The sequence below is a fragment of the Primulina eburnea genome, chromosome 3, assembly GCF_022965805.1.
Source record: "Primulina eburnea isolate SZY01 chromosome 3, ASM2296580v1, whole genome shotgun sequence".
Taxonomy (NCBI): domain Eukaryota; kingdom Viridiplantae; phylum Streptophyta; class Magnoliopsida; order Lamiales; family Gesneriaceae; genus Primulina; species Primulina eburnea.
The window spans coordinates 6129719-6150136 of NC_133103.1; the positions used below are offsets into that span (position 1 = coordinate 6129719).

Genomic DNA, 20418 nt, shown 5'->3' on the forward strand with positions numbered 1-20418 from the left:
TGCTTGTGCATCTTGACTTCCCATAACCCTGTGTATCTCTTGCTGCAAAAACAGTCAAAACCCAACTATACACGTACTTACCAATTTTGCCCTCTAATGATTAGTTCTTCAATATGGAATTCTTCATGCATCATTATGGCAAGTATAATTACGTTCTTATTACTAGATCATGCTTCCTTATGTTATGCTGAAGCTTGTGTGCTCTTGTTTGTTGCACGAACGTCTAAATTCTCAAATTAATGTGCTGTGACCAATGCAGGTAAATGGGAGAGGACCAAATATGTTGGTGTATCTCTTGTTGGCAAAACGCTTGCAGTGATGGGTTTTGGGAAGGTTGGATCTGAAGTTGCTAGGCGTGCCAAGGGGCTTGGTATGCATGTCATTGCACATGATCCTTATGCTCCCGCTGACCGTGCCCGTGCAATAGGTGTAGAGCTCGTTACCTTTGATGAAGCTATCGCATCAGCAGACTTCATTTCCCTCCACATGCCCCTGACTGCGGCTACATCAAAAATTATGAATGATGAAGCATTTGCGAAGATGAAAAAAGGTGTTAGAATCATTAATGTTGCTCGTGGAGGAGTAATAGATGAAGAAGCATTGGTGAAGGCCCTTGATGCCGGCATTGTGGCCCAGGTTTTTACTAATTTGTTTAAAGAATAATTGATTTATGAAATGCCACTTTATTTGGAACTACAATGAAGTGAACAACAGTTTTATTTGCATTTAATAATTCTCGGAGTGTTATTATCAGGCGGCCCTTGATGTCTTCATGGAAGAACCTCCAGCAAAGGACAGCAAGTTGGTGCAACATGAGAAAGTTACTGCAACGCCTCATCTTGGTGCTAGTACGATGGAAGCTCAGGTTTGCCAAATGATTCTCTCTCTCTCTCTCTCTCTCTCTTTTAATGTGATTCTGTGCATTGTTTAAATTCCAGCACCATTGTGTTTCAATCCGTTTTCCAGGAAGGGGTGGCTATTGAAGTTGCTGAAGCTGTCGTCGGTGCATTGAAGGGGGAACTTTCTGCCACTGCTGTCAACGCACCTATGGTTCCTGCTCAGGTACTTGTTCTCATGCACAATTATTTTTATTCCCCATTTTCCTTTTTGACTTGTGACTTAATGGTATACATAATGCATGTATTGCCTTCTGATAAAACTGTTTTACAAGGCACTATGTGTCACATGTGGTTTTGGGGCATGTTGAGGGTCATGATCTAGTAAATTTATCCAGACATGAGTGATAGGAATCTATTGAATATTTTTGGAATCATTTTCTTTTCACAGGTTCTCACTGAGCTGAAGCCTTATGTTATCCTTTCCGAAAAACTCAGTAGGCTTGCTGTCCAATTAGTGTCAGGTGGGAGTGGGGTGAAATCGGTGAAAGTCACGTACGCATCTGCACGAGCTCCTGATGATCTTGACACGAGGGTGCTTCGTGCCATGATCACCAAAGGTCTAATCGAGCCTATCTCAAACCTTTTTGTGAATTTAGTGAATGCTGATTTCACTGCCAAACAGAGAGGACTCCGCATAACTGAAGAACGAGTTATCCTTGATGGCTCCCCTGAGAACCCACTCGAGTCAATCCAAGTTCAGATAGCTGACGTGGAGTCAAAATTTGCAAGTTCGATGACCGATTCCGGGGAGATCAAAGTAGAAGGTCGAGTTAAAGATGGAATTCCACATTTAACGAAGGTGGGATCCTTTGAAGTGGATGTCAGTTTAGAAGGAAGTATCATACTTTGCAGGCAAGTTGATCAGCCTGGAATGATAGGAAAAGTCGGTAGCATTCTTGGCGAGGAGAACGTGAACGTGAGTTTCATGAGCGTTGGAAGGATCGGTCCGAGGAAGCAAGCTATAATGGCTATTGGAGTCGACGAGGAGCCAAGCAAGCAGTCATTGAAAAAGATTGGAGATATCCCAGCTATTGAGGAATTTGTTTACCTTAAGTTATAGATGGGGCAGTATTTAAATATCATGCATTAGTTGCATGGAGTGCCAATTTTGATTCAGTTTGCTTATGTTCTCAATAGCTTTTGTGGTCTTGAGGGAATTAATAATATGGCTGAGCGATGGGACTATTGAATTCTTTAAGTGGATGTTGCCATTCTGTAAAAGTTTTCGTGTGGGATTGTACCCCTTGATCATTTCTCAAGTATCATCTTTCGATATGTTAGGCATGAAAGAAAATCCATCGTGCTTTCGGAAGGGAATGCCTCTTAAAATCTTTCGACGCATAAATGGAAATGCTACCTTTTTATTGAATTTACACGTTTAAATCATTTTCATTAACACGCAAGAGTTGGCTAAATGGTATGGGATGTCCACAATAAAGTGTTTCAAAATTACCAGCATAACTATGGCATAATTGTTACTTGTTATTAAGACATCCGCATCATGTACATTAATATATTATAATCATTCAACCAGTCTTTTCAAATACAAAATTCATCGAAACTTATTTTTCCACACCTGGCTTGAAAACCTGTTTCGTTTGCTGAATCCGTGTTGTTCCATTACAACTCTAAATATAGAACCTACCGAAGGATCTATAGGTCTAATGACAAAAGTGATGCCCCAAAACTCGTGGTCAAACCCGTGCCGGTAAAATAGAATTATATTAGATTGGATAAGACCCCAACCCCATTGTGTGTGTGTGTGTGTATAGCACCTAAAGGGTGCAAGGGAGAAGAAACGTGTAAAGGCAGAAAAGTCGAACTAATATGGATATGGTTCCACATGATCAATGACAACCGACTTAAGGTATGGTATTGCTGAAGTAATCAATAACAAAAATACCGATGAAGAGAGAGTGATTAAATATCAGAAACTGTGACAAAAATTCCATATATGAATACAAAACTCAGATCTCCATGGACTGAGAGGTTTTCAACTCGTTCACTTTTGCTTTCTTTTTCCCAGTTTTACTGTCCCTTCTCTTAGGCTTCTCATCCGTGGCAGGCTGTGTATTCAGCAAATGTTGAAAAATGGTACCCAAGGGATCGGATTGGAAATATGGATGGTTAATAACCGTCTTCAACTGATTACTCTCTTTCAGCCTGTGAAATATCACCATAATAAAAAGTCAAAACATAGTGAATATAAAGAGACCATGGCAGCATCTTCAATCACACTTACACAAGGCTATTTCTTCTTTTACTGTTAAGTTTGAATTCGGTTGGCCTGGACTCCCGGGGAGCCTTTAACTCGGGAAGGTACTCTGAGAGGGATGACATATCATAAGCCTTTATCTTTTTCTGCCTACTCCGTCTCTTCTGTTGTTTTCCCTGTAGTGCAGAACATACATAAGCAAATATGGCAAAAAAATTACTACTAAAACGGACAATTGACCATTCATATCTCAACCAGATACATGCCTTAGTCTCAACTATCAGTGATTGGCTACACTTTAACATATTGATTCCAGATACAAAATTTAGATCATAACAACCACAAAATTAAGGTTTATTGCAGAAATTGGCACAATCGAACATAGTTCCTTACTCGTACATGCACAAATTCACAGGGTCCAAGAAAAAAATGGTTTTATTGCACTATTCACCAAAAAACCTAGATAATTTTCAGATATACCATCGACAAAACCCCAAAGCTTTAGAACTGAATTTAGAAATACCACAACCAAAAGTAAAATGGATTGCCATTATCAAGATACTACAACCTCAATGTAAAGCCAATAATACCAAACAAACTACCAATGACATCAATTTCAGAATATCCAATTTATCCATTGGAAAAAGCAGGTTAAAAACTGCACCTTAGTAATAGCTTTATGGACAACTGAACTTCTAACAGCTGCGAACACAACAAAACCATGATAAGAATTTAATATTATAATATTTAACCGAAAATAACCATCCATTAATGTTATTCCACATAAAATTTGTAGTTAACCAAGCAGGGAAATGCAAGGTAGGATGGATGCACTACTTGGAATTTGACATAAAATTAACGAAGATGCACCATTCAACAAAATTTCTAAGCTAACACCAGTAGAAAAAAATTTCGACAAGGCTGACAACAAAATCAATGGTGAAGGCCGTAAATTGACAGTAAAAAGGCATATTCTTACATTCGTAGAACTGCACTTTCTTCTTGAATTTGCGTTCCGCATGAGTCATTGTATCTGAGCTGAAAAATCAACAAAAACAAAAAAGTAAACTAAAATCCGAACTGCCATTACAATAAACCAAACGGAGGACACTGCATCAATTTTACCTTGAGCTGGTTTTCCCCATTACCACAATTTAAGTCAGTTCTGCAATTCCAAATCTTCGAAGCTCAATTAAGGAATTTCAACTAAAAACATGAATTCAATTTAAAAAAAAAACTAAAAACATGAATTCAATTAAGGGCTCCAAAACTATAATTTAAACAATTAAATTAATAAAAAATATAAAATTCAACTTCGTGACTGACTTATTCTTTAAAACCTGTAAAATAACTACTAGTCTGAACATGTATTGAATGACATAATTTAAGTTGAAAATAACAAATCATTAGTGTTTTCAAAACTTGGAATTGGGGTCTATCGTTTAAATTTATGACAAACTAATTTGAATTAAAAACAGCAAACAAAAGGTCATTTTTTAATAATTTTTCAACATCCCGGTAACTGAATTCCTACAGTATCCTGTCTTACAAGCCAAAACAGAGGTAGATGATATGGTTCTTCTTCAGTCTACCACAATGGCTTAATTTAGGCAACGAAAAGCTCGATTCTTCCATTTCCTACGGCCCACAATCCCAAAGCTATGCTTTGAGACCTGGGTTTGAATTAACTTTCATATTTGGCACAAACATTAAAAAAAATCCCAGACAAAGATATGTATTTCAACGTACCCAGCAAGAGTGTGCAGAGTTGGAAAAACGAATAAGTTTCTCACAAGGAGTCGTAAGAGGCGATCAACTGCCGGCAGGTGGAGGCGGCAATGGTGGAGGAACAGTCGCAGTCTGATCAATGTACAAAGATTTTGCAGGAAGTTGAGGTCGAGGGTTTTTTTAATTGGGCATTTTATATGCTCTAAATACATATATCATAGCGTTAATTAAATAATTAATTAACGAGTAAATTTATGTTTAATAATTGTCAAAATTAATTGGTAAATCTATGCTATTCTATACTTATTGTATTATTTATTATTAAGAAAAACGGGTAATTATTTTTTTTTTACTTTTCGTTTTCGAGTTGTCAAAAATATTGGTGTTAATCGTACTTTTTTATTTTGATGGTATGGTCACATTCATGATAAATTGGGTTTTTTTAAAACTAATTTAAATTTTAAAATTTTTTTCAAAAATAATGCAAAAAAAAAAAAAAGTGTTGCAACATCGGCAACCCGTGTTACAAAGCACGAACGTACAGTGGAGCTTCGAGCCCATTTAAATAAAAAAATATAAAAAAAATATTTACTTAGTTCGGATCCGGCGTACAAATTTCAGTCGCCGGTATGATTTTTTCGATATTTTTCTGTAGATTTCGGTATCGTATTTTCCCACTAGCATGAATGTAAGACGACGTCACGTTGTCAGCTATGTTTAAAATATTTTATTACAAGCACATAAAGAACGTGTTTGACGTGCCGAAAATTGCTATGTATAAGCGCCATAAATGCAGCTGCAATGTCTATAATGCCGCGGGTCGTAAATGCACAGCATTAGTTGATGTTAAACATATGCATTTAGAGCGTGACCACCGCGTCATTATTACACGCGTGCATCTTTATTAGCGTAGTAAAACATTTTTAAAAACATTATGTCTGGACATTAACGACGTACGTTAATCGTACGTCGTCATTTACTATTCACGGCTAGGGCTGAGAAAAAATATCGAAATATCGAAAAATCGTACATAAAAAATATCGAAATTACCGAAAAAATCGGTATACCAAAAAGGATACCGTATTGAAAATTTCGGTATCAGTATGAAATATTTTTTTTTTCGGTATTTCGATATATACCAAAATAACGAAAAATAATTTATTATTATTATTATATTTGTAAGGATTCGAAAAATTCCATAATATAGCGACGGTTTTACATAACCGTCGCAAACCGTCGCACAATTTTGAGTTGGCGACGGTTTTTTTAACTGTCGCTATGAGCGACGGTAAATAAACCGTCGCTAGTAGCGACGGAATTGTCAAACCGTCGCTAAGAAGCCAACGTGGAGTCAATCCGTGCTTTGTAAGCACGGTTTGCCGTAATTTTGCAAACTTTTTTTTTTTTTGCATTATTTTTGAAAATAAATTTAAAATTTAAATTAGTTTTAAAAAAAACCCTGATAAATTGAACTAAAAACAAAATAATTTTTTTTTATTAAATTAAGATCAAAACGAAAATAAATCAACTTATAAAAAATATATTTAAGTATTTTTTACTAAATAATTTTGATATGATAAGATACTTTTATTTAATACAAAATGTACCTTAATTTTATTTATTATAATTGTAATTAGACGTTGAAAAAATATATTTTCTTAAATTTATTAGCTTACAAAATTTTCTCAATCATATTCAAATATTATCCAATTCTAAATGACCATATCAGTATTCACTACCCATTCAAAAATTATTATAAATCACCACTAAAAATCAATTTATATAGTTTAAAATTTGAGTATAATTCACAAAACTTATTTAACACATAAAAAATTTATTGCGGATGCACGTGTTATTTTATCCTAGTTAATAGACCAACTCGTTTTAATTTTTGATCGTGTATAATATTTTAATTTTTCTTCGGGAAAATCATGTCGCGTGACTCCTCGGGTCTTTCACTTTGATCTTCCAATGTCCATCGCTAAAACTAGCGTTCTTTGCTTCATCTCTGCACTGCCGAATCCTGGCATTCATCCCAGGAGTTAGCGAACAAAATTCCTTTAGATTCTTCGGTAAAGCATCGTAAATCCGCCACCATTTTTCATTAGCCGAATCACTCGCAAAAATTCGATACACCACCTGATCCCAGTTGCAGTCGTAGTCCCTGTAACACATCCATGGCTTCAAACCAAGATAATGTACTGCATAAGCATCGTCTGGTATTCGACGAATATAATCATCCGTCAAACCCGGAAAATACTTCATGTAATTCAAGTTGTCCGGGAGGCGATGCCACCAGGGGAACATTTCATTTAGAAACCCTTGATCACCGCCATTATATGATGCCACCACCAATCTTTTCTTCATTAGTGTCTTGAATGTACATTTAGATGGCTCGAGTAACATAAGCCCGGAATTGAACAAATGTCTGTCGTTCAGTGAAGCTGAGAGCTGTGGGTATACGAAGAAGTGATCCAAGTTCTTCAACACGATGAAATCTGAGTCGATGAAGAGGACTTTGCTGTATTCTTGGAGTTGCCAAGCTCGGAGTTTGCTGTAGTTCCATTCATTGTAGGCGCCTTTCTGAGAAAATGGGCTGCGAATTCGTTGGATTTGTTTGGTTTTCCAGCCGGCTAGACGGAGTGCGGCGAGGGACTTTGGAGATATATGTTCGTCGGCTAAGAGTAGGAGTTCCTTGGTTGAGTTGGATCGGATGATGCTTTGGGCAAGAGCTATGGCGCCACAAACATAGGCTTCTGAAGAATGGAGTATTGTAACATAAGCTTCTCTTGACTGGGGCATGGTGTGATTGTCATTTTGCCTCCTCCATATTTCTTCACCTAAAATTGAATAGAATAGTCGATTGGATCAAAACCAGCAAAATAATTTCTTTCTTAAAAAAACTTTATTTTATGAGATTACGGTTGTCAAAGTTATGCGCGTGGGTTTAGGGAAGCAAATTAATTATGATCAAGTATACTTCAGGTTGAACTAGTCGAACGTATTCGAAATTTTTTATCGAATCGGATTCAAGTTTAAGTTATTTTGTATTAATAAAATATAATTATGTATTATATAAATATATTTTGAATTTTTATTTTCATACAGTAGTTCAAATAACTCATAAACAAGTTAGAATGTTTCGAGCCAAGCTCAAGTTTTAAACTTAAATTTTTTGTGATATTCTAGTGGATTACACTTGAGCAAAACTAATTTTAGACCTAGTTTTTTACACACTGGTCGAATGAGTTACGATCTAAAACTATACTCATCCTATCCCCTATCTGTCTTCTATTAGATGCTATGATTTCTTTTTAATTCAGTGATATCGCTGATAATACAAAATTTGGCAAACTAGTTAATTAAAATTGTGATTATAAGGTGAATAATCATGCACATGGGAAAAAACAAACCATAATCATGCTTGACCTCTATTTCAAAATATAAAAAAAAAATTAAACAGAAGCATCGATAATTATATACGTACAAGAAATTTTTTAAAGGCTAAAAAAACTTACCTGTTGGCGCGAGTTGGCACGTCCCGACGGGCATCAGCAATTTTTGCTTGATCTTGTTCGACTCGGGTTTATAAATCCTCCAACCTTTTCCATGCCATAATATGTCATCACACTTGAAAATCTCCCACATTGGAAGACAAGAACCTATAAACACAACATAAACATCTCTATGTTGTCTGCCACTGCTCTTTATTAACAAGTTAGCTACCACCAAATTCACTTGCAACCTCAACACATTACTCGGTTCCTTACCCTTAAATCCATTACAAGGAACTTTGGCAACTATCACATCCAACTCCTTAAAATCTTCGAATCTTGGCATCGGGATCTGTGGACAGTTCGAAACTTTGCTTCCATCGGTCGACTGGGGAAACAAATCTTGCCACCCAATATCGTCCCCCATCTTTTCGAAGCTTACCTTCACAACCTTGGCTTTTGTTCCTAGTTCATCTAACATTTCATCCATGTTCACCAATCCGACGTTTATGTTTTTGGCTCCCACCTCCCCGGTAATGACATCAAACCATTCCGGATATCTTGCTATGTTAGAATAGGAAATAGTATTTTGGAGCTCCTTTTGTACTTCCTTGATATAGGTGATGGTAAGAAATATGAAACAAATGAAGAGGAGGAAGAGGGAAAAATTGAAGTGCTTTGATTTAGGGGGTTTGGATGCCATTATTAGGCTCGCTAGCCTTGTTTTCTCCTATAGATATATCGAACGAGTTTGTTTGTAGGATGAGGGTTGACTGCGAAGAATAAGTGCATGGCTGCACGTTGCAGTTCAGTTTATAAAAATCAATGGTATGTTAGATTCTTTCATGGATTATTAAATATTACACTCTTGCAGAATTGAGGGTGGCATGTATTAAAATGTCAGGCGATTGATAATGTTCTTGAATGATTAGTAAATGAATTATAAAAATGATAAATAAAAAAAATCTAATATATGTTGATAATACCATAAATTTACATCAAGATTTCTGCAACTTATTGGTTACTCAATCAAGCAAACCGAAAATTTTGAAATAACTTGTCTAAAAATTACATACCAAAAACCAACAAATTCTCCCCAAAATATTTTAAATACATTGGCAACTGAAAGGGGATGCACGATGAGCTATGCGAATAGCATGGGTGAGGCGATCAGTCTTTCTTCACCTCCGAAAATCTCATGTTAATGTTCACGAGTCGCTGCAACATAGAAATCTTTGCCTGTTATCATCTCAAGATTCTAGGCTTCTTCAGTGGGAAAACCATGGGATTATTACGGCACACAACAGACAAACGCATAGACAATACTTGGGCAAGCTTTTGCTTTCGCCACCTCATAATATCGCTAATCCTATTTCCTACTTTAAAACAGCGCATGCCCAGATCATTACCTCAGGATTTGAGTCGAATATTTTTCTTATTAACGTCCTCATGAAAGCTTACTCAAAATGTGACGGTTTAAAGTCCGCTTCTACCCTGTTTGGTAGAATGCCTGAGAGGAATTTAATTTCTTGGTCTTCGATTATTTCCGTGTATAATCAAAATGGATGTTATGAAGAAGCCTTGATGTTGTTTGTTGAGTTGAGGAAAGGTGGCTTCGAGAATCCAAATGAGTTTGTTTTCGCCAGTGTGATTCAATCTTGCAGTCAATTGGTTAGTCTTGAAAATGGTTTGGGTTTGCACGGTCTAGTGATTAAGGATGCTTATAATCGAAATTCCCATGTGGGTACTTCTCTTATTGATTTTTATGCAAAAACCGGTGATTTAAATGCAGCAACATTGGCTTTCGATGAGCTAGAAATGAAAAGTGTGGTAACATGGACTGCGATAATTATGGGATTTACCTTAAATGGAAGAAGTGATGTGTCACTGGGTTTGTTTAAGGAAATGGTGTGTAGTGATGTTGTTCTTGATGTGTATGCCCTTTCTGGAGCCATGAGTGCATGTTTGATGCTTGAGTTTATTGAAGAAGGGAAACAAATTCATGCTTATGTGCTGAGAAGGGCTGCCGACAGGGATATATCAGTGAGTAACATGCTAATAGATTTCTACTTTAAGTGTGGAGAGCCGAAAGTGGGGAGAATAATCTTTGATCATATGGTGATTAAAAATGCTATTTCTTGGACAATGATAATTTTTGGGTGCATGCAGAACTGTTTTCATTGGGAAGCCTTGGATCTATTCAGGGAAATGAATAGATTAGGGTGGATAGCAAATGAATTTGTTTGCAAAGGGGCTCTAAATTCATGTGGTTCTGTTGGGGCTCTAGACCAGGGCATGCAAGTGCATGCTTACACTGTGAAGATCAATCTTGACTCTGTTGAGTTTGTGACAAGCAGCTTGATTGACATGTATTGTAAATGCAATTTCTTGACTGATGCCAGAAGAGTGTTTCTTGACACTGCAAAATGCAGTGCCCTCTGTTACCATTCAATGATTGATGGATACACAGGACAAGGAAGTTTGGAAGAGGCGATTAGTCTTTTTAATGCATTGAATCATAACGTCACACCACCAAGTTTATCATTATTCATCTGCCTTTTTCGTTTATCTGCTTCACTAGCTGCACTGGGAGTAAGCATGCAGCTTCACTCACTCATGATCAAATTTAGTTTTAATTTGGAAAGATTTTGTGGATGTGCCTTAATAGATGTTTACTCGAAGTTCTCCTCCATTAGAGATGTGAGACATGTATTTGAGGAGATTGAAGAAAAAGACATTGCGGTGTGGAATTCTATGTTGTCTGGATATGCAATTCAGTCAGAAAATGAGGAAGCACTTAGGCTGTACTTAAGGTTACTGCATACGGGAGAAAGGCCAAACGGTTTCACTTATGTGGCCGTCATTACGGTATCCAGTAGTTTGGCAAGTTTATTACATGGGCTCCAATTTCACAACCAGGCTATAAAGATAGGTCTAGGCTTTAACTCATTTGTTGCAAATGCATTGATGGATATGTATGCAAAGTGTGGAAGCCTAGATGCAGCTCGCTCATTATTTAATTCTATCCTCCATAGAGATATTCCGTGTTGGAACTCAATGATATCAATATATGCACAACATGGAGATGCAGAAAAAGCTCTTCAAATATACGAGGAAATGAACTCGGAGGGTGTAAAACCCGACTATGTCACTTTTGTTGTATTACTGTCTGCATGCGCCCATGCGGGGCTTGTTGAAGATGGATTTCGTCACTTTAAGTTGCTGACGAAATTTGGCATTGAGCCGGGAATAGAACACTATGCTTGCATAGTTTCTCTCTTAGGCAGAGCAGGTAAATTAGATGAAGCAAAATTACTTATTGAGAATATGCCGATTCAACCAACTGCAATAATCTGGAAGAGCTTACTTTGCGCATGTAAAGATACCGGCAATCTTGAATTGGGTCAGCATATTGGTGAGATGGCAATTTTATCTGATCCAAAGGACAGCGGTTCATATACCTTACTTTCAAATATATTCGCATCTAAAAGCATGTGGACCGATGGTATGAAGGTGATGGAAAAGATGAACAGAAACAATGTATTAAAAGAAGCTGGGTATAGTTGGATCGAAATAAACAAACGAGTGCACTTGTTTGTCTCACGAGACAGAACTCATCAGCAGGCATGCTTGATTTATTCTCTCATTGATGGCTTGGTTCAACATATAAGATGGGAAAATAATGATCATGCCGCTGCGGTATATGCATTTGTGTGACACATCATACTTTAAATTCATTATGGTATGAGAGATTTTTCTTTCTTTTCCTGAACTTTTCGTAAGGATTTCCCGTTATTTTTGTATTTAAGCTAATCTTGGACTTTTGAAAAGTAGTACCAACTACCACACATCCTTTGCCTCCCATTCAAGTTCCATGTCTGTTACTTTACAGGATACTCCATGCCCCATGCATGATTTCTAATGGAATAATATGATTATGAAATAAGTGTTTTTTCATAGAGATCCATGCTATAAATAAATCCTGTGAGTTTAGAATCTTATTGTTGTATCTTGTCTAGTTCAGACATTTGATCCACTCGAAAATGACAAGTTGACAAGTATTAATGAAACTTTTAGCAAATGAAATATCGGCCGAATTTCATGTTTTGTTTTCTAGGTGAAAAAATCTGTTAAACATGCCATATGGGAGTGGATGACAAATAGCTTTTCCTTGTCAAGTTTCTAATTCACCTCTAAGGAAGGCGCAGCACTACTGGAGTACGCTCTGCAGGTTGGATTGTCGTACTGGAGACTTTTCCATTGTCTTATGTTGAATGCAAATGTAGACTCTACCTTTACACATCACAATTTACGTCCCATTCTCTTGTCGAGACAAGGTGTTTCAATGGAAGGTGAAGTCTAGAACTTTGTCCAGTGAGTTCTGTAAATCTTCTCATTGACCCAACTATTATTGACGGTTGGTTCTTCGGGTTGCTCATACGGTACGTTTCCCTTGTTCTAAGTATAATCTATGAGGATAGTTATGCTGACATCTGTAGTATCTAATGCTTTGAGGGATTTGTTAGTATTTTGTTTTTATATGGATTAGCATGATGGTTTATAACTCTAATTTTTTTTTCAGAATTTAAGTCAAAGAAACAAAGATGTGTCATCCTTTGCTCCGGACGGTGGCTGGCAAGTGGCAGGGAATCATGGGCAATCATCCCTTTGGATTCTCATCTGTCGTGTACAGAGGCTTCCAAGTTCCACCTGGACTGCTCGCAGTTAAAAACTTTTCGAGAACATTGATACCATTACCGGTATCCATAGTTTGTTAAAATTCAGCTACACGTCAATGGTGATAAATTTAGGTAGTTGGCATTATGTTTTTCCAGCAGAGTATTTTATGTATTTATATTCATTGATTTGTAATAAGTTTATTTTACCAGAATAGTAGTTCCAGGTTTTACTTTCAAACACTCGTGATAATCCATACATCTAAAAATTCTCGAATTCGCGACTTGATACTTGAAAAGTTGCACCAAATTCAGTTGTTCTTGAATTCTGAAATTTATATCAAAATCAAGATTACGTATTCAATCTTCAATAACTATAAGCTGGTATAGTTATTGAAAGAGTAATGATTTGAACAATAATAATTATTGTTGTTGAGTTATTGAAACATTATATTTGTATAGTTTGTATTGTTGTAAGGTTTAAAATATAAGTTTTAAATAAAATTTGGTGAAAACAATAATTGATTTGTCATTTGGACTTTGAACTTATATGGTTGGAAATACTGCCATCAATTCATCCAATATGATTAACAAGTAGTCTTCCCCAGTTCCCCTTAAATCTTTATATTCAATAAATATTGGAAATGAGACGGTAAAATAAAATAATATATGTCGTCTCGAAAAATAATTTGTAATGTTTTATTTGTCTTCAAAATTATTTTTGAGTTAATGTTAAATAATTTTTTTTACAATTTTGGTAATTTATGAATCGATTGTCGTGATTTTGATTCTCTGTATTTTTAAATTTTAGTTTTAGTGTTTTTTTAGTTCTTTTTTTTCGATGTAACATTAATATGATTGACAAATTGATGTTATAACGCCGACAATTGCAGTATCACATTAACAGTGTTGTGGAAAAATAAATAGAACTAAAAAAAAAATATTAAAGATACATAACCAAAACTGAAATTTTATAATATAAACTAGTATTTAACCCGTGCGATGCACGGGATGATATTATTAAAAATTAGTGAAAAATGAATAGATATTTAAATTTTAAAAAATAATACAATTATAAAAAATAAAAATAAAAATAAAAACTATTTTTTCACTAATGTTAAAAATTTTCTTATAACAATGCATGTCGATTAATTTTTTTGGATAATAATCAATATCATATATCAAAATTTTAGATCGTGTTAGCCTACGACAATAACATGATGTTTATCATGTTTAGTGTATTAATGTCGGCCATCAACCTCAATACATATTTAATTATTTACTTTTCGAGAAGTTATATATTATTATTTTTTAAAAAAATAATAAGAAAATATTTTTAAATCACATTCAATAAAAATAATAAAAAATATTTTTTTAAAAATTCAGTAATTTCGTCTAAATCCACATTCAGAAATAATTTTGTGACATGACATGTGTTTGACACATTTAAATGATAACAATAATTTTTTCTTCAATATCTTTATCCAAATGTGTTGTGATTTAATTTACAAAATCTCTTCGTAATATACACAACAGCCTATTACTCCGAAAGAAAAATGAAACATTTTATCATAAGTAGATTATGTATAAATCAGAAAAGTTATTTTATTAACATTTATTATGTGTATTCCAAAATAATATCAACAAATTTTAAAAGGTGTCTTCTAATAAGATGTTTGATTTCTTTAGAATTGGTTTAATCATTTCCATTACGGGACATTATAATATCATGTATCCGTGAACTTTGTAATATAAAATAAAATTATCTCATCAGTAATAAATAATAATTAAAATTTTGTATAAATAGAATAATAATATTTTTTATTTCTTGATCATGAAAGATAGATTTCAAACTCAATGTCTCGTTGTTTTCATATGTACGTATTTCATAACAACGAACAAATCTAAATTTAAACGAACATTACATCTTGAAAGGATTCAACTCATATATGACGCTGAAAAGAAGATCCATTTCAGAATTCAATTTTGGAATAGATAAATTTAATAAGATAAATTTTAATAAAATTGGTTTATAAAATACAATATTGCATTGTTTATAATTTAAAATTCAAATAAGAAATCTCAAGGGATAAAAATTATACATTGGATGCTTTTGACAGAATTACAACATACATTAACTCTTTCAAATTATGAAAATCTCGAATTGCATGCATTGAGTGTCAAACATTTCTGATTATTGAGGGTAATATACATGTGTATTGAAAGTAATTTAATGGTCATTTAAAATTCTTTTGAATCTATTTCTTTTAATTTTCTTGTGCTATCTTATTTGAATTTTTAAGAAGACAAATCAAGATATAGAATATACATATGATTTTGGAAGAAAACTACAATGCAATAATTCTTTAAAATTAAGGTAATTTCGAAATAATATGTATTTGAGATAAAAAAAATTTATGATTATTAAATAGTACATTAATGTCCATTGGAATATTTTGTTGTAATGATAATTTTTAACACTCAACCAATTTTATTTTTAGAAAATTTAAATAAACTAATAAAATAAAGTAATTATTTTTTAGTAAGTATTTTGAGAAATAAATTACTTAAAATAGCAAAATTTATTTTTGGATGATTTACTTCATAAGTGATACTGAACATTGCAATAATTTTTATTTTAAATTTATTTATATAGTTTTTACTTAAACTGATTGATATAATTAATGCAAAAAAATTTTAATATAGTTTACTTTTTCAATATAGTTTAGTTTTAATTTGAGTAAAAAAATAAAAAATATTTAATACATAAATTACATTTGAATTAATATAAAAATTAATTAAATTCAAAATTGAATTAAATGAATTGATATAATCAATGCAAACAATAATTGAAGTGATCATTTATTGCAGGACACATATTTCAATATTGATGATAAATCTTTCTTTTTATAGAAATGACATTTTGACAGGAAATTACTATTTTTGGCAAAAACTCTGCTTTTATATATATATAGATTATTATAATTATATATATAAAGATCCGCAATGAAAATATGACTTAATATAGGAAATACAATTTTGGTTCATATGTTTATTTTATATATACTTACAATAAAATATAATATTTTTGAGATAAAAATTAATATTTTTTCATAGATGACCCAAATAAAACATATGTTTCACAAAATTAACTTGTGAGACCGTCTCACGAGAGTTTTTGTGTTTTCATGTACTTGATTGTATATATCAAATTGAGTTCATTAGTTTTTCTTTTATTTAAAAATAGATTGATATTTGAATTTATTTTGTTGCAATGAACTGATATTTGGAGTTTTGCACGCGTGAACTTAGGCTTCAGTTTCATTTTTTTTCTCTAGAAATTAAATAACATCAATTTTAAAATTTCATATTAAACTATTAAACATTTTTAGTCTGGTACAGAAATTAGTGTTTTAATAAAAATATTAAAGCTAAATAAAATGAATATTTTAAAGTAAGAACTTTTCTTCAAACTAGCTACTCTGCACACGCGGTGCGTGTGTGTAACAATTTTTTTTATAATTATTTATGGACTAAAATGAAATTTGACAAATTATCGAGGTACTAAAGTGCTATTTGAATAATTGTAATAAAAAAAATAAAAACAAAATGTTTTTTTGATTAAAAAAAAAAACAAAAATGTAATGTTGATATCAAACAGGGACAAAATAAGGAAACCAAAAAACAGACCAAAGACATCAAAAACAGTTATTTCAAAATAAACTTAATAAATAGTAAAAGATGTAGTTGATTCAACTGCCGTCTTCACTGGACCATACAGCCCCACCCACCAATCTCCCATGGCAGGAAGCACGAGGCAGTACTGCATTCAGAATATGACATCTAGGGTTTCAAATTTTGTTTTTCCGGCTTTCCCTCCACGTTACATCCTCTGATTTCCCTTCGATCCCAATCGTAATCTTCAATTTACGGGCTAACTGTTTTCTCTCCGGATCAGAATTTGCTGCCGATAACATCTTGTAAATTTATCCATGGCCGAAAAATAGACGATGGGAAACGTTTTCCCGGGATTTGCATCCTTCTTTATACAAGTTGCGAGGTAAGATTTTGTGGTGTGAATATGTTGATCTGAATTCGTTGTTGGGTGTTGATGATGCGTAGACAGGGGCAAAGTTTTATTAGTTATTTCCGAGGAAGGTGTTCGAGGGTTGTGACTTAATTATTGATACTTGTTCAAGATTTCAGTAGTGTTGGTGTAAAGATTGCTTTTTGACTCGAGTTTTTATTTGCTGGGTCGAGATTTTTTGGGTTGTTTTTTGGTCTATGGAGTCGGAGGATTCCCATCAAGCATCATTCAAATGTTGCGATTGCGGATGCAGTTGCTCGGATATGAATCTTGCGGGGGAATACACGAGGTCTGTGAAACGAAAAATTGAAGAACTCGAGGAGGAAAGCGTTTTCACTATCCCTGGTTTTGTTGTTCCCCAGAATGCCCGTATAGGTATCGATAATGAATGTATGGCACTACGTGAAACAGTCAGCAACCAGCAACAGACCATTCAGGATCTCATTTCTGAGTTAGATGAGGAGAGAAATGCCTCATCTTCTGCTACCAGTGAGGCCATGTCTATGATTCTGAAGTTGCAAAGGGAGAAGGCAGATATTCAGATGGAAGCAAGGCAGTTCAAGAGGTTTGCAGAGGAGAAAATGGCTCATGATCAGGAGGAATTGTTGACATTGGATGATTTGTTGTATAAGAGAGAGCAGGTCATTCAGTCTCTTACGTTTGAAGTGCAGGCCTGTAAACACAGGATGACCAGTTATGGGATCACTGATGTTGGAACCTATGAAGATGAGGGTATGAGCCGAAACACTAGCATGACTGAGAACTTTGAGGGCCAATTTGAGTTTCCTCCTTATGAGATTTTTTACCCTCCACTCAAGTGCAAATTGAACGAGTCCCAAGTTTATCCTGATGGTGATGATGAAACTGTTGATGTTGAGAAATATGCATTTGGAGAAACTCCTGGATCGAAGGATCAATTGAAGGATTTAGAATATCGTATTGGTCAATTGGAGAAAAGTTCAAGGACCATTCAGCCTGATGGGGAATACATTGAAGAAATAGATGTGCTTGAAAAGGTAGTGAACGATCACTCTCCTAGGGAGGCCGGGAATATTCGAGAGTTCTCAACTGACTGTTCAAACCTGATGAGTAAAGACATGGGCCTAGATTCTACCCCAGATTCTCCAAATTCTGGTAGCAGTTTTAAGAAGATGGGCTTTCTACATATGGAGGAGAATTTGAATCCGGGGAAGGTTGATAATGCATCAGAAGTTGGAGATGACATGAGCGACAGGGTTTACACTATTGATTCTATTCATCAGGCATCACTGGAAGGTGTCATAGATCACAGGACTGCATCTGGTATCTGCGGTAATGACTTATCGGTTATGTCTAAGGAGTCACCAAATCATTCTGAAGGCCGGGACCTGGAGATCCAGAAGCTCTATGCCAGGCTTCATGCTCTTGAGGCTGACAGAGAATCAATGAGGCAAGCAATTGTAACCATTGGGAGCAAAAATGCACAACTGGTATTGTTGAAGGAGATAGCTCAAAACTTATGTAAAGAAATGTCACCAGCAGGGAGAATGACAGGGAGGAAGCAATTGGTGAATAGGACTTTTTCCTTCCTATCAATATTCAAGGTAATTACAATGTTGATTATTTGGCTATTTCGAATTGGCCTTCGTTGTATTGCAAATAAAAATCGAGCACATGTTACTTCAAGGAAGATCTATTTTACGTAAAACTTGAAATATTTCAAGTTCCTGTTGTTAATAAGTAGGATCCATCCAGATTCCAATCCCCTTGTGTGAATGAGATCATAAAGATTTTACACAATGCAAACCTTAGGGTGATATAAATCATTCTTCAGTTATAGGATTGGACAATCTTAAGATCGGAATCACAACCTTAATAACCATCCTTTCATCTCAATAATATGGAGGGATTATACCGAACTCATCTTTGATATAATTTTCCATTTACACCTTCATGTTATAAATTCTTCTCCATTTCTCATCATCTTGAGATTGCTGATCTTCTTGAATTATCACGTCAAAAAATTTGTATTTTCACCGCTAAATGTCGATATAGCATGTGCTGATTTTCTATCACCCCTAGAGCGAGCTGTTTCATTAATACTGACCATTTTCTCCCATTCTTGTACAGTGGATACTTTCTTTTATTTTATGGAGAAGAAAAACACACAGATGCAAGTGAGTACCTATTTATTTTACTATTCCACATACCCTTACATGTTCGTTGCTTCAAATTTTCGATTTTTCTGTAGATTACCATCCATATGTTTGCTATCCCTTATTTATGCTACTTGATAGCTGCAAATCATATACAATTGCAGGGTCATGTATTCTCATGAGGTTGTATTAAAATGTTAAAATCAGGAGGAAAACGCATGTTACATTATACATTTTATATGAAAAGCATACAAGTATTTTGAAATTTACGAGGAAATAGATAGATATCCGTAGTGGCTTCCTCTCTGCCATTCACCATTGGTTCTTTAAACATTGTGATAGAATGTTGTTGTCCACATTTATGAGATCTTTACCTAAGAGACAGTCTTTGTTGCAGTCAATGACTAATCTCATCATATTTAGGTACTCACTCGGGCTGTCAGCGAACAATGCAGGCCTGTTAATGCTTTTAGATCGAAGTCCTCGTGTGGGACAGTGGAGATCCATATCTAGCACATGAATGCCCTCTATCAGTCAATAACGTTGATGCCACTGAATTTGTGCTCTTGAGTGATTTTGATTGCCATTTTTTTCTTCAAATGTTTGCATACTTTCGCTGGCTTCCTAATTGATGTGGGTTGGGTTTGTGTTTATCTTATGCAAGTGATACCTTTATTATGTTGAGAAGCATTGTGGATTGTATATTGTATGTTGTAGATCCTTACGGGCATCAATGTCTTGTTGATAATTTAGTTTGAGGTTTATGTTTAGCTAGTCTCCATTGTGTGTATTACAGGTTTTATGTGTGAATTCTCAGTCAAAACAACGGTGCATATTTTCCCTTCCGAGTTTAATATATACCAATATAAGTGAAAAATATTGTTTTTTAAATCAAAAATATATTGTGTAATATATTTTGATCTGAATAAAAAATATTTCATTATAAATATAAACTGAATAACTCCTCGCGTATTTAGATCATAAAACCGTTGACACAAGAAACTTTAATAACTTTGACAATATAAACATCTTATTACGCCGCACACACAATTTTTAAGTTATTTAAAATAAATTAGTCCAAACATATTAATAACTTATTTTTAAAATAAAACTATCTAATTTATAAATTATTTTAAATAAGCTTATAAAATATTTTCAGCAAGTTTAACCAAATACACGAATCT

At 34.3% G+C, this 20418-nt stretch overlaps 5 protein-coding genes across 11 annotated transcripts; 3 read left to right on the forward strand and 2 right to left on the reverse strand.

Annotated features, from left to right (window-relative positions):
* The first annotated feature begins 225 nt into the window (after nucleotides 1–225).
* Nucleotides 226–2150, forward strand: LOC140825766 (D-3-phosphoglycerate dehydrogenase 1, chloroplastic). The gene is made up of 4 exons (XM_073187714.1): nucleotides 226–636; nucleotides 755–865; nucleotides 967–1062; nucleotides 1288–2150. Exons 1-4 carry the CDS (start codon nucleotides 319–321, stop codon nucleotides 1957–1959), a joined length of 1197 nt encoding a protein of 398 aa, XP_073043815.1. The 5' UTR covers nucleotides 226–318; the 3' UTR covers nucleotides 1960–2150.
* Nucleotides 2151–2629: 479 nt separating this feature from the next.
* On the reverse strand, nucleotides 2630–5026 carry LOC140825767 (uncharacterized). 2 transcript variants are annotated; one of them, XM_073187716.1, is made up of 6 exons: nucleotides 4864–5026; nucleotides 4240–4279; nucleotides 4094–4152; nucleotides 3779–3816; nucleotides 3142–3290; nucleotides 2630–3062 (listed from the first exon to the last, which is right to left on the reverse strand). In XM_073187716.1, the coding sequence occupies exons 2-6, from the start codon at nucleotides 4257–4259 to the stop codon at nucleotides 2867–2869; spliced, it is 462 nt and encodes a 153-aa protein (XP_073043817.1). In that variant the 5' UTR covers nucleotides 4260–4279; nucleotides 4864–5026; the 3' UTR covers nucleotides 2630–2866. The 2 variants fall into 2 exon arrangements, with proteins under 2 accessions (XP_073043817.1, XP_073043816.1); XM_073187715.1 differs by having other exon boundaries at nucleotides 2631–3062; nucleotides 4240–4320.
* Nucleotides 5027–6771: 1745 nt separating this feature from the next.
* On the reverse strand, nucleotides 6772–9039 carry LOC140828687 (putative UDP-glucuronate:xylan alpha-glucuronosyltransferase 4). Its single transcript, XM_073191611.1, has 2 exons — nucleotides 8361–9039; nucleotides 6772–7682 (listed from the first exon to the last, which is right to left on the reverse strand). Exons 1-2 carry the CDS (start codon nucleotides 9037–9039, stop codon nucleotides 6772–6774), a joined length of 1590 nt encoding a protein of 529 aa, XP_073047712.1.
* A 410-nt stretch (nucleotides 9040–9449) lies between these two features.
* LOC140825768 (pentatricopeptide repeat-containing protein At4g39530) lies at nucleotides 9450–13221 on the forward strand. 6 transcript variants are annotated; one of them, XR_012116741.1, is made up of 3 exons: nucleotides 9450–12078; nucleotides 12454–12766; nucleotides 12813–13219. XR_012116741.1 is itself a non-coding variant. In XM_073187720.1 (2 exons), the coding sequence occupies exon 1, from the start codon at nucleotides 9483–9485 to the stop codon at nucleotides 12051–12053; it is 2571 nt and encodes an 856-aa protein (XP_073043821.1). In that variant the 5' UTR covers nucleotides 9450–9482; the 3' UTR covers nucleotides 12054–12078; nucleotides 12535–13221. The 6 variants fall into 6 exon arrangements, 2 of the variants coding, with proteins under 2 accessions (XP_073043821.1, XP_073043820.1); XR_012116740.1 differs by having other exon boundaries at nucleotides 12454–12778; nucleotides 12919–13218; XR_012116742.1 differs by having other exon boundaries at nucleotides 12454–12710; nucleotides 12919–13218.
* A 3539-nt stretch (nucleotides 13222–16760) lies between these two features.
* Nucleotides 16761–20004, forward strand: LOC140825769 (myosin-binding protein 7-like). The gene is made up of 3 exons (XM_073187721.1): nucleotides 16761–18682; nucleotides 19209–19255; nucleotides 19658–20004. The coding sequence occupies exons 1-3, from the start codon at nucleotides 17297–17299 to the stop codon at nucleotides 19752–19754; spliced, it is 1530 nt and encodes a 509-aa protein (XP_073043822.1). The 5' UTR covers nucleotides 16761–17296; the 3' UTR covers nucleotides 19755–20004.
* The last annotated feature ends 414 nt before the right edge of the window (nucleotides 20005–20418 follow it).

Excerpts from the sequence above, each read along its gene's own strand:
- LOC140825767 (XM_073187716.1), bottom strand. The coding sequence starts at position 4,259 with ATGGGGAAAACCAGCTCAAG. Across the intron at positions 3,291-3,778 it reads TCCATAAAGCTATTACTAAG|GGAAAACAACAGAAGAGACG; the intron begins GTGCAGTTTTTA and ends TCTGCACTACAG. Across the intron at positions 3,063-3,141 it reads AAAAGAAGAAATAGCCTTGT|GCTGAAAGAGAGTAATCAGT; the intron begins GTAAGTGTGATT and ends GATATTTCACAG.
- LOC140825768 (XM_073187720.1), top strand. The coding sequence starts at position 9,483 with ATGCGAATAGCATGGGTGAGGCGATCAGTCTTTCTTCACCTCCGAAAA.
- LOC140828687 (XM_073191611.1), bottom strand. The coding sequence starts at position 9,039 with ATGGCATCCAAACCCCCTAAATCAAAGCACTTCAATTTTTCCCTCTTC. Across the intron at positions 7,683-8,360 it reads GTGCCAACTCGCGCCAACAG|GTGAAGAAATATGGAGGAGG; the intron begins GTAAGTTTTTTT and ends ATTCAATTTTAG.
- LOC140825766 (XM_073187714.1), top strand. The coding sequence starts at position 319 with ATGGGTTTTGGGAAGGTTGGATCTGAAGTTGCTAGGCGTGCCAAGGGG. Across the intron at positions 866-966 it reads CTAGTACGATGGAAGCTCAG|GAAGGGGTGGCTATTGAAGT; the intron begins GTTTGCCAAATG and ends TCCGTTTTCCAG. Across the intron at positions 1,063-1,287 it reads CACCTATGGTTCCTGCTCAG|GTTCTCACTGAGCTGAAGCC; the intron begins GTACTTGTTCTC and ends TTCTTTTCACAG.
- LOC140825769 (XM_073187721.1), top strand. The coding sequence starts at position 17,297 with ATGGAGTCGGAGGATTCCCATCAAGCATCATTCAAATGTTGCGATTGC. Across the intron at positions 18,683-19,208 it reads CCTTCCTATCAATATTCAAG|TGGATACTTTCTTTTATTTT; the intron begins GTAATTACAATG and ends ATTCTTGTACAG. Across the intron at positions 19,256-19,657 it reads AGAAAAACACACAGATGCAA|GTACTCACTCGGGCTGTCAG; the intron begins GTGAGTACCTAT and ends CATCATATTTAG.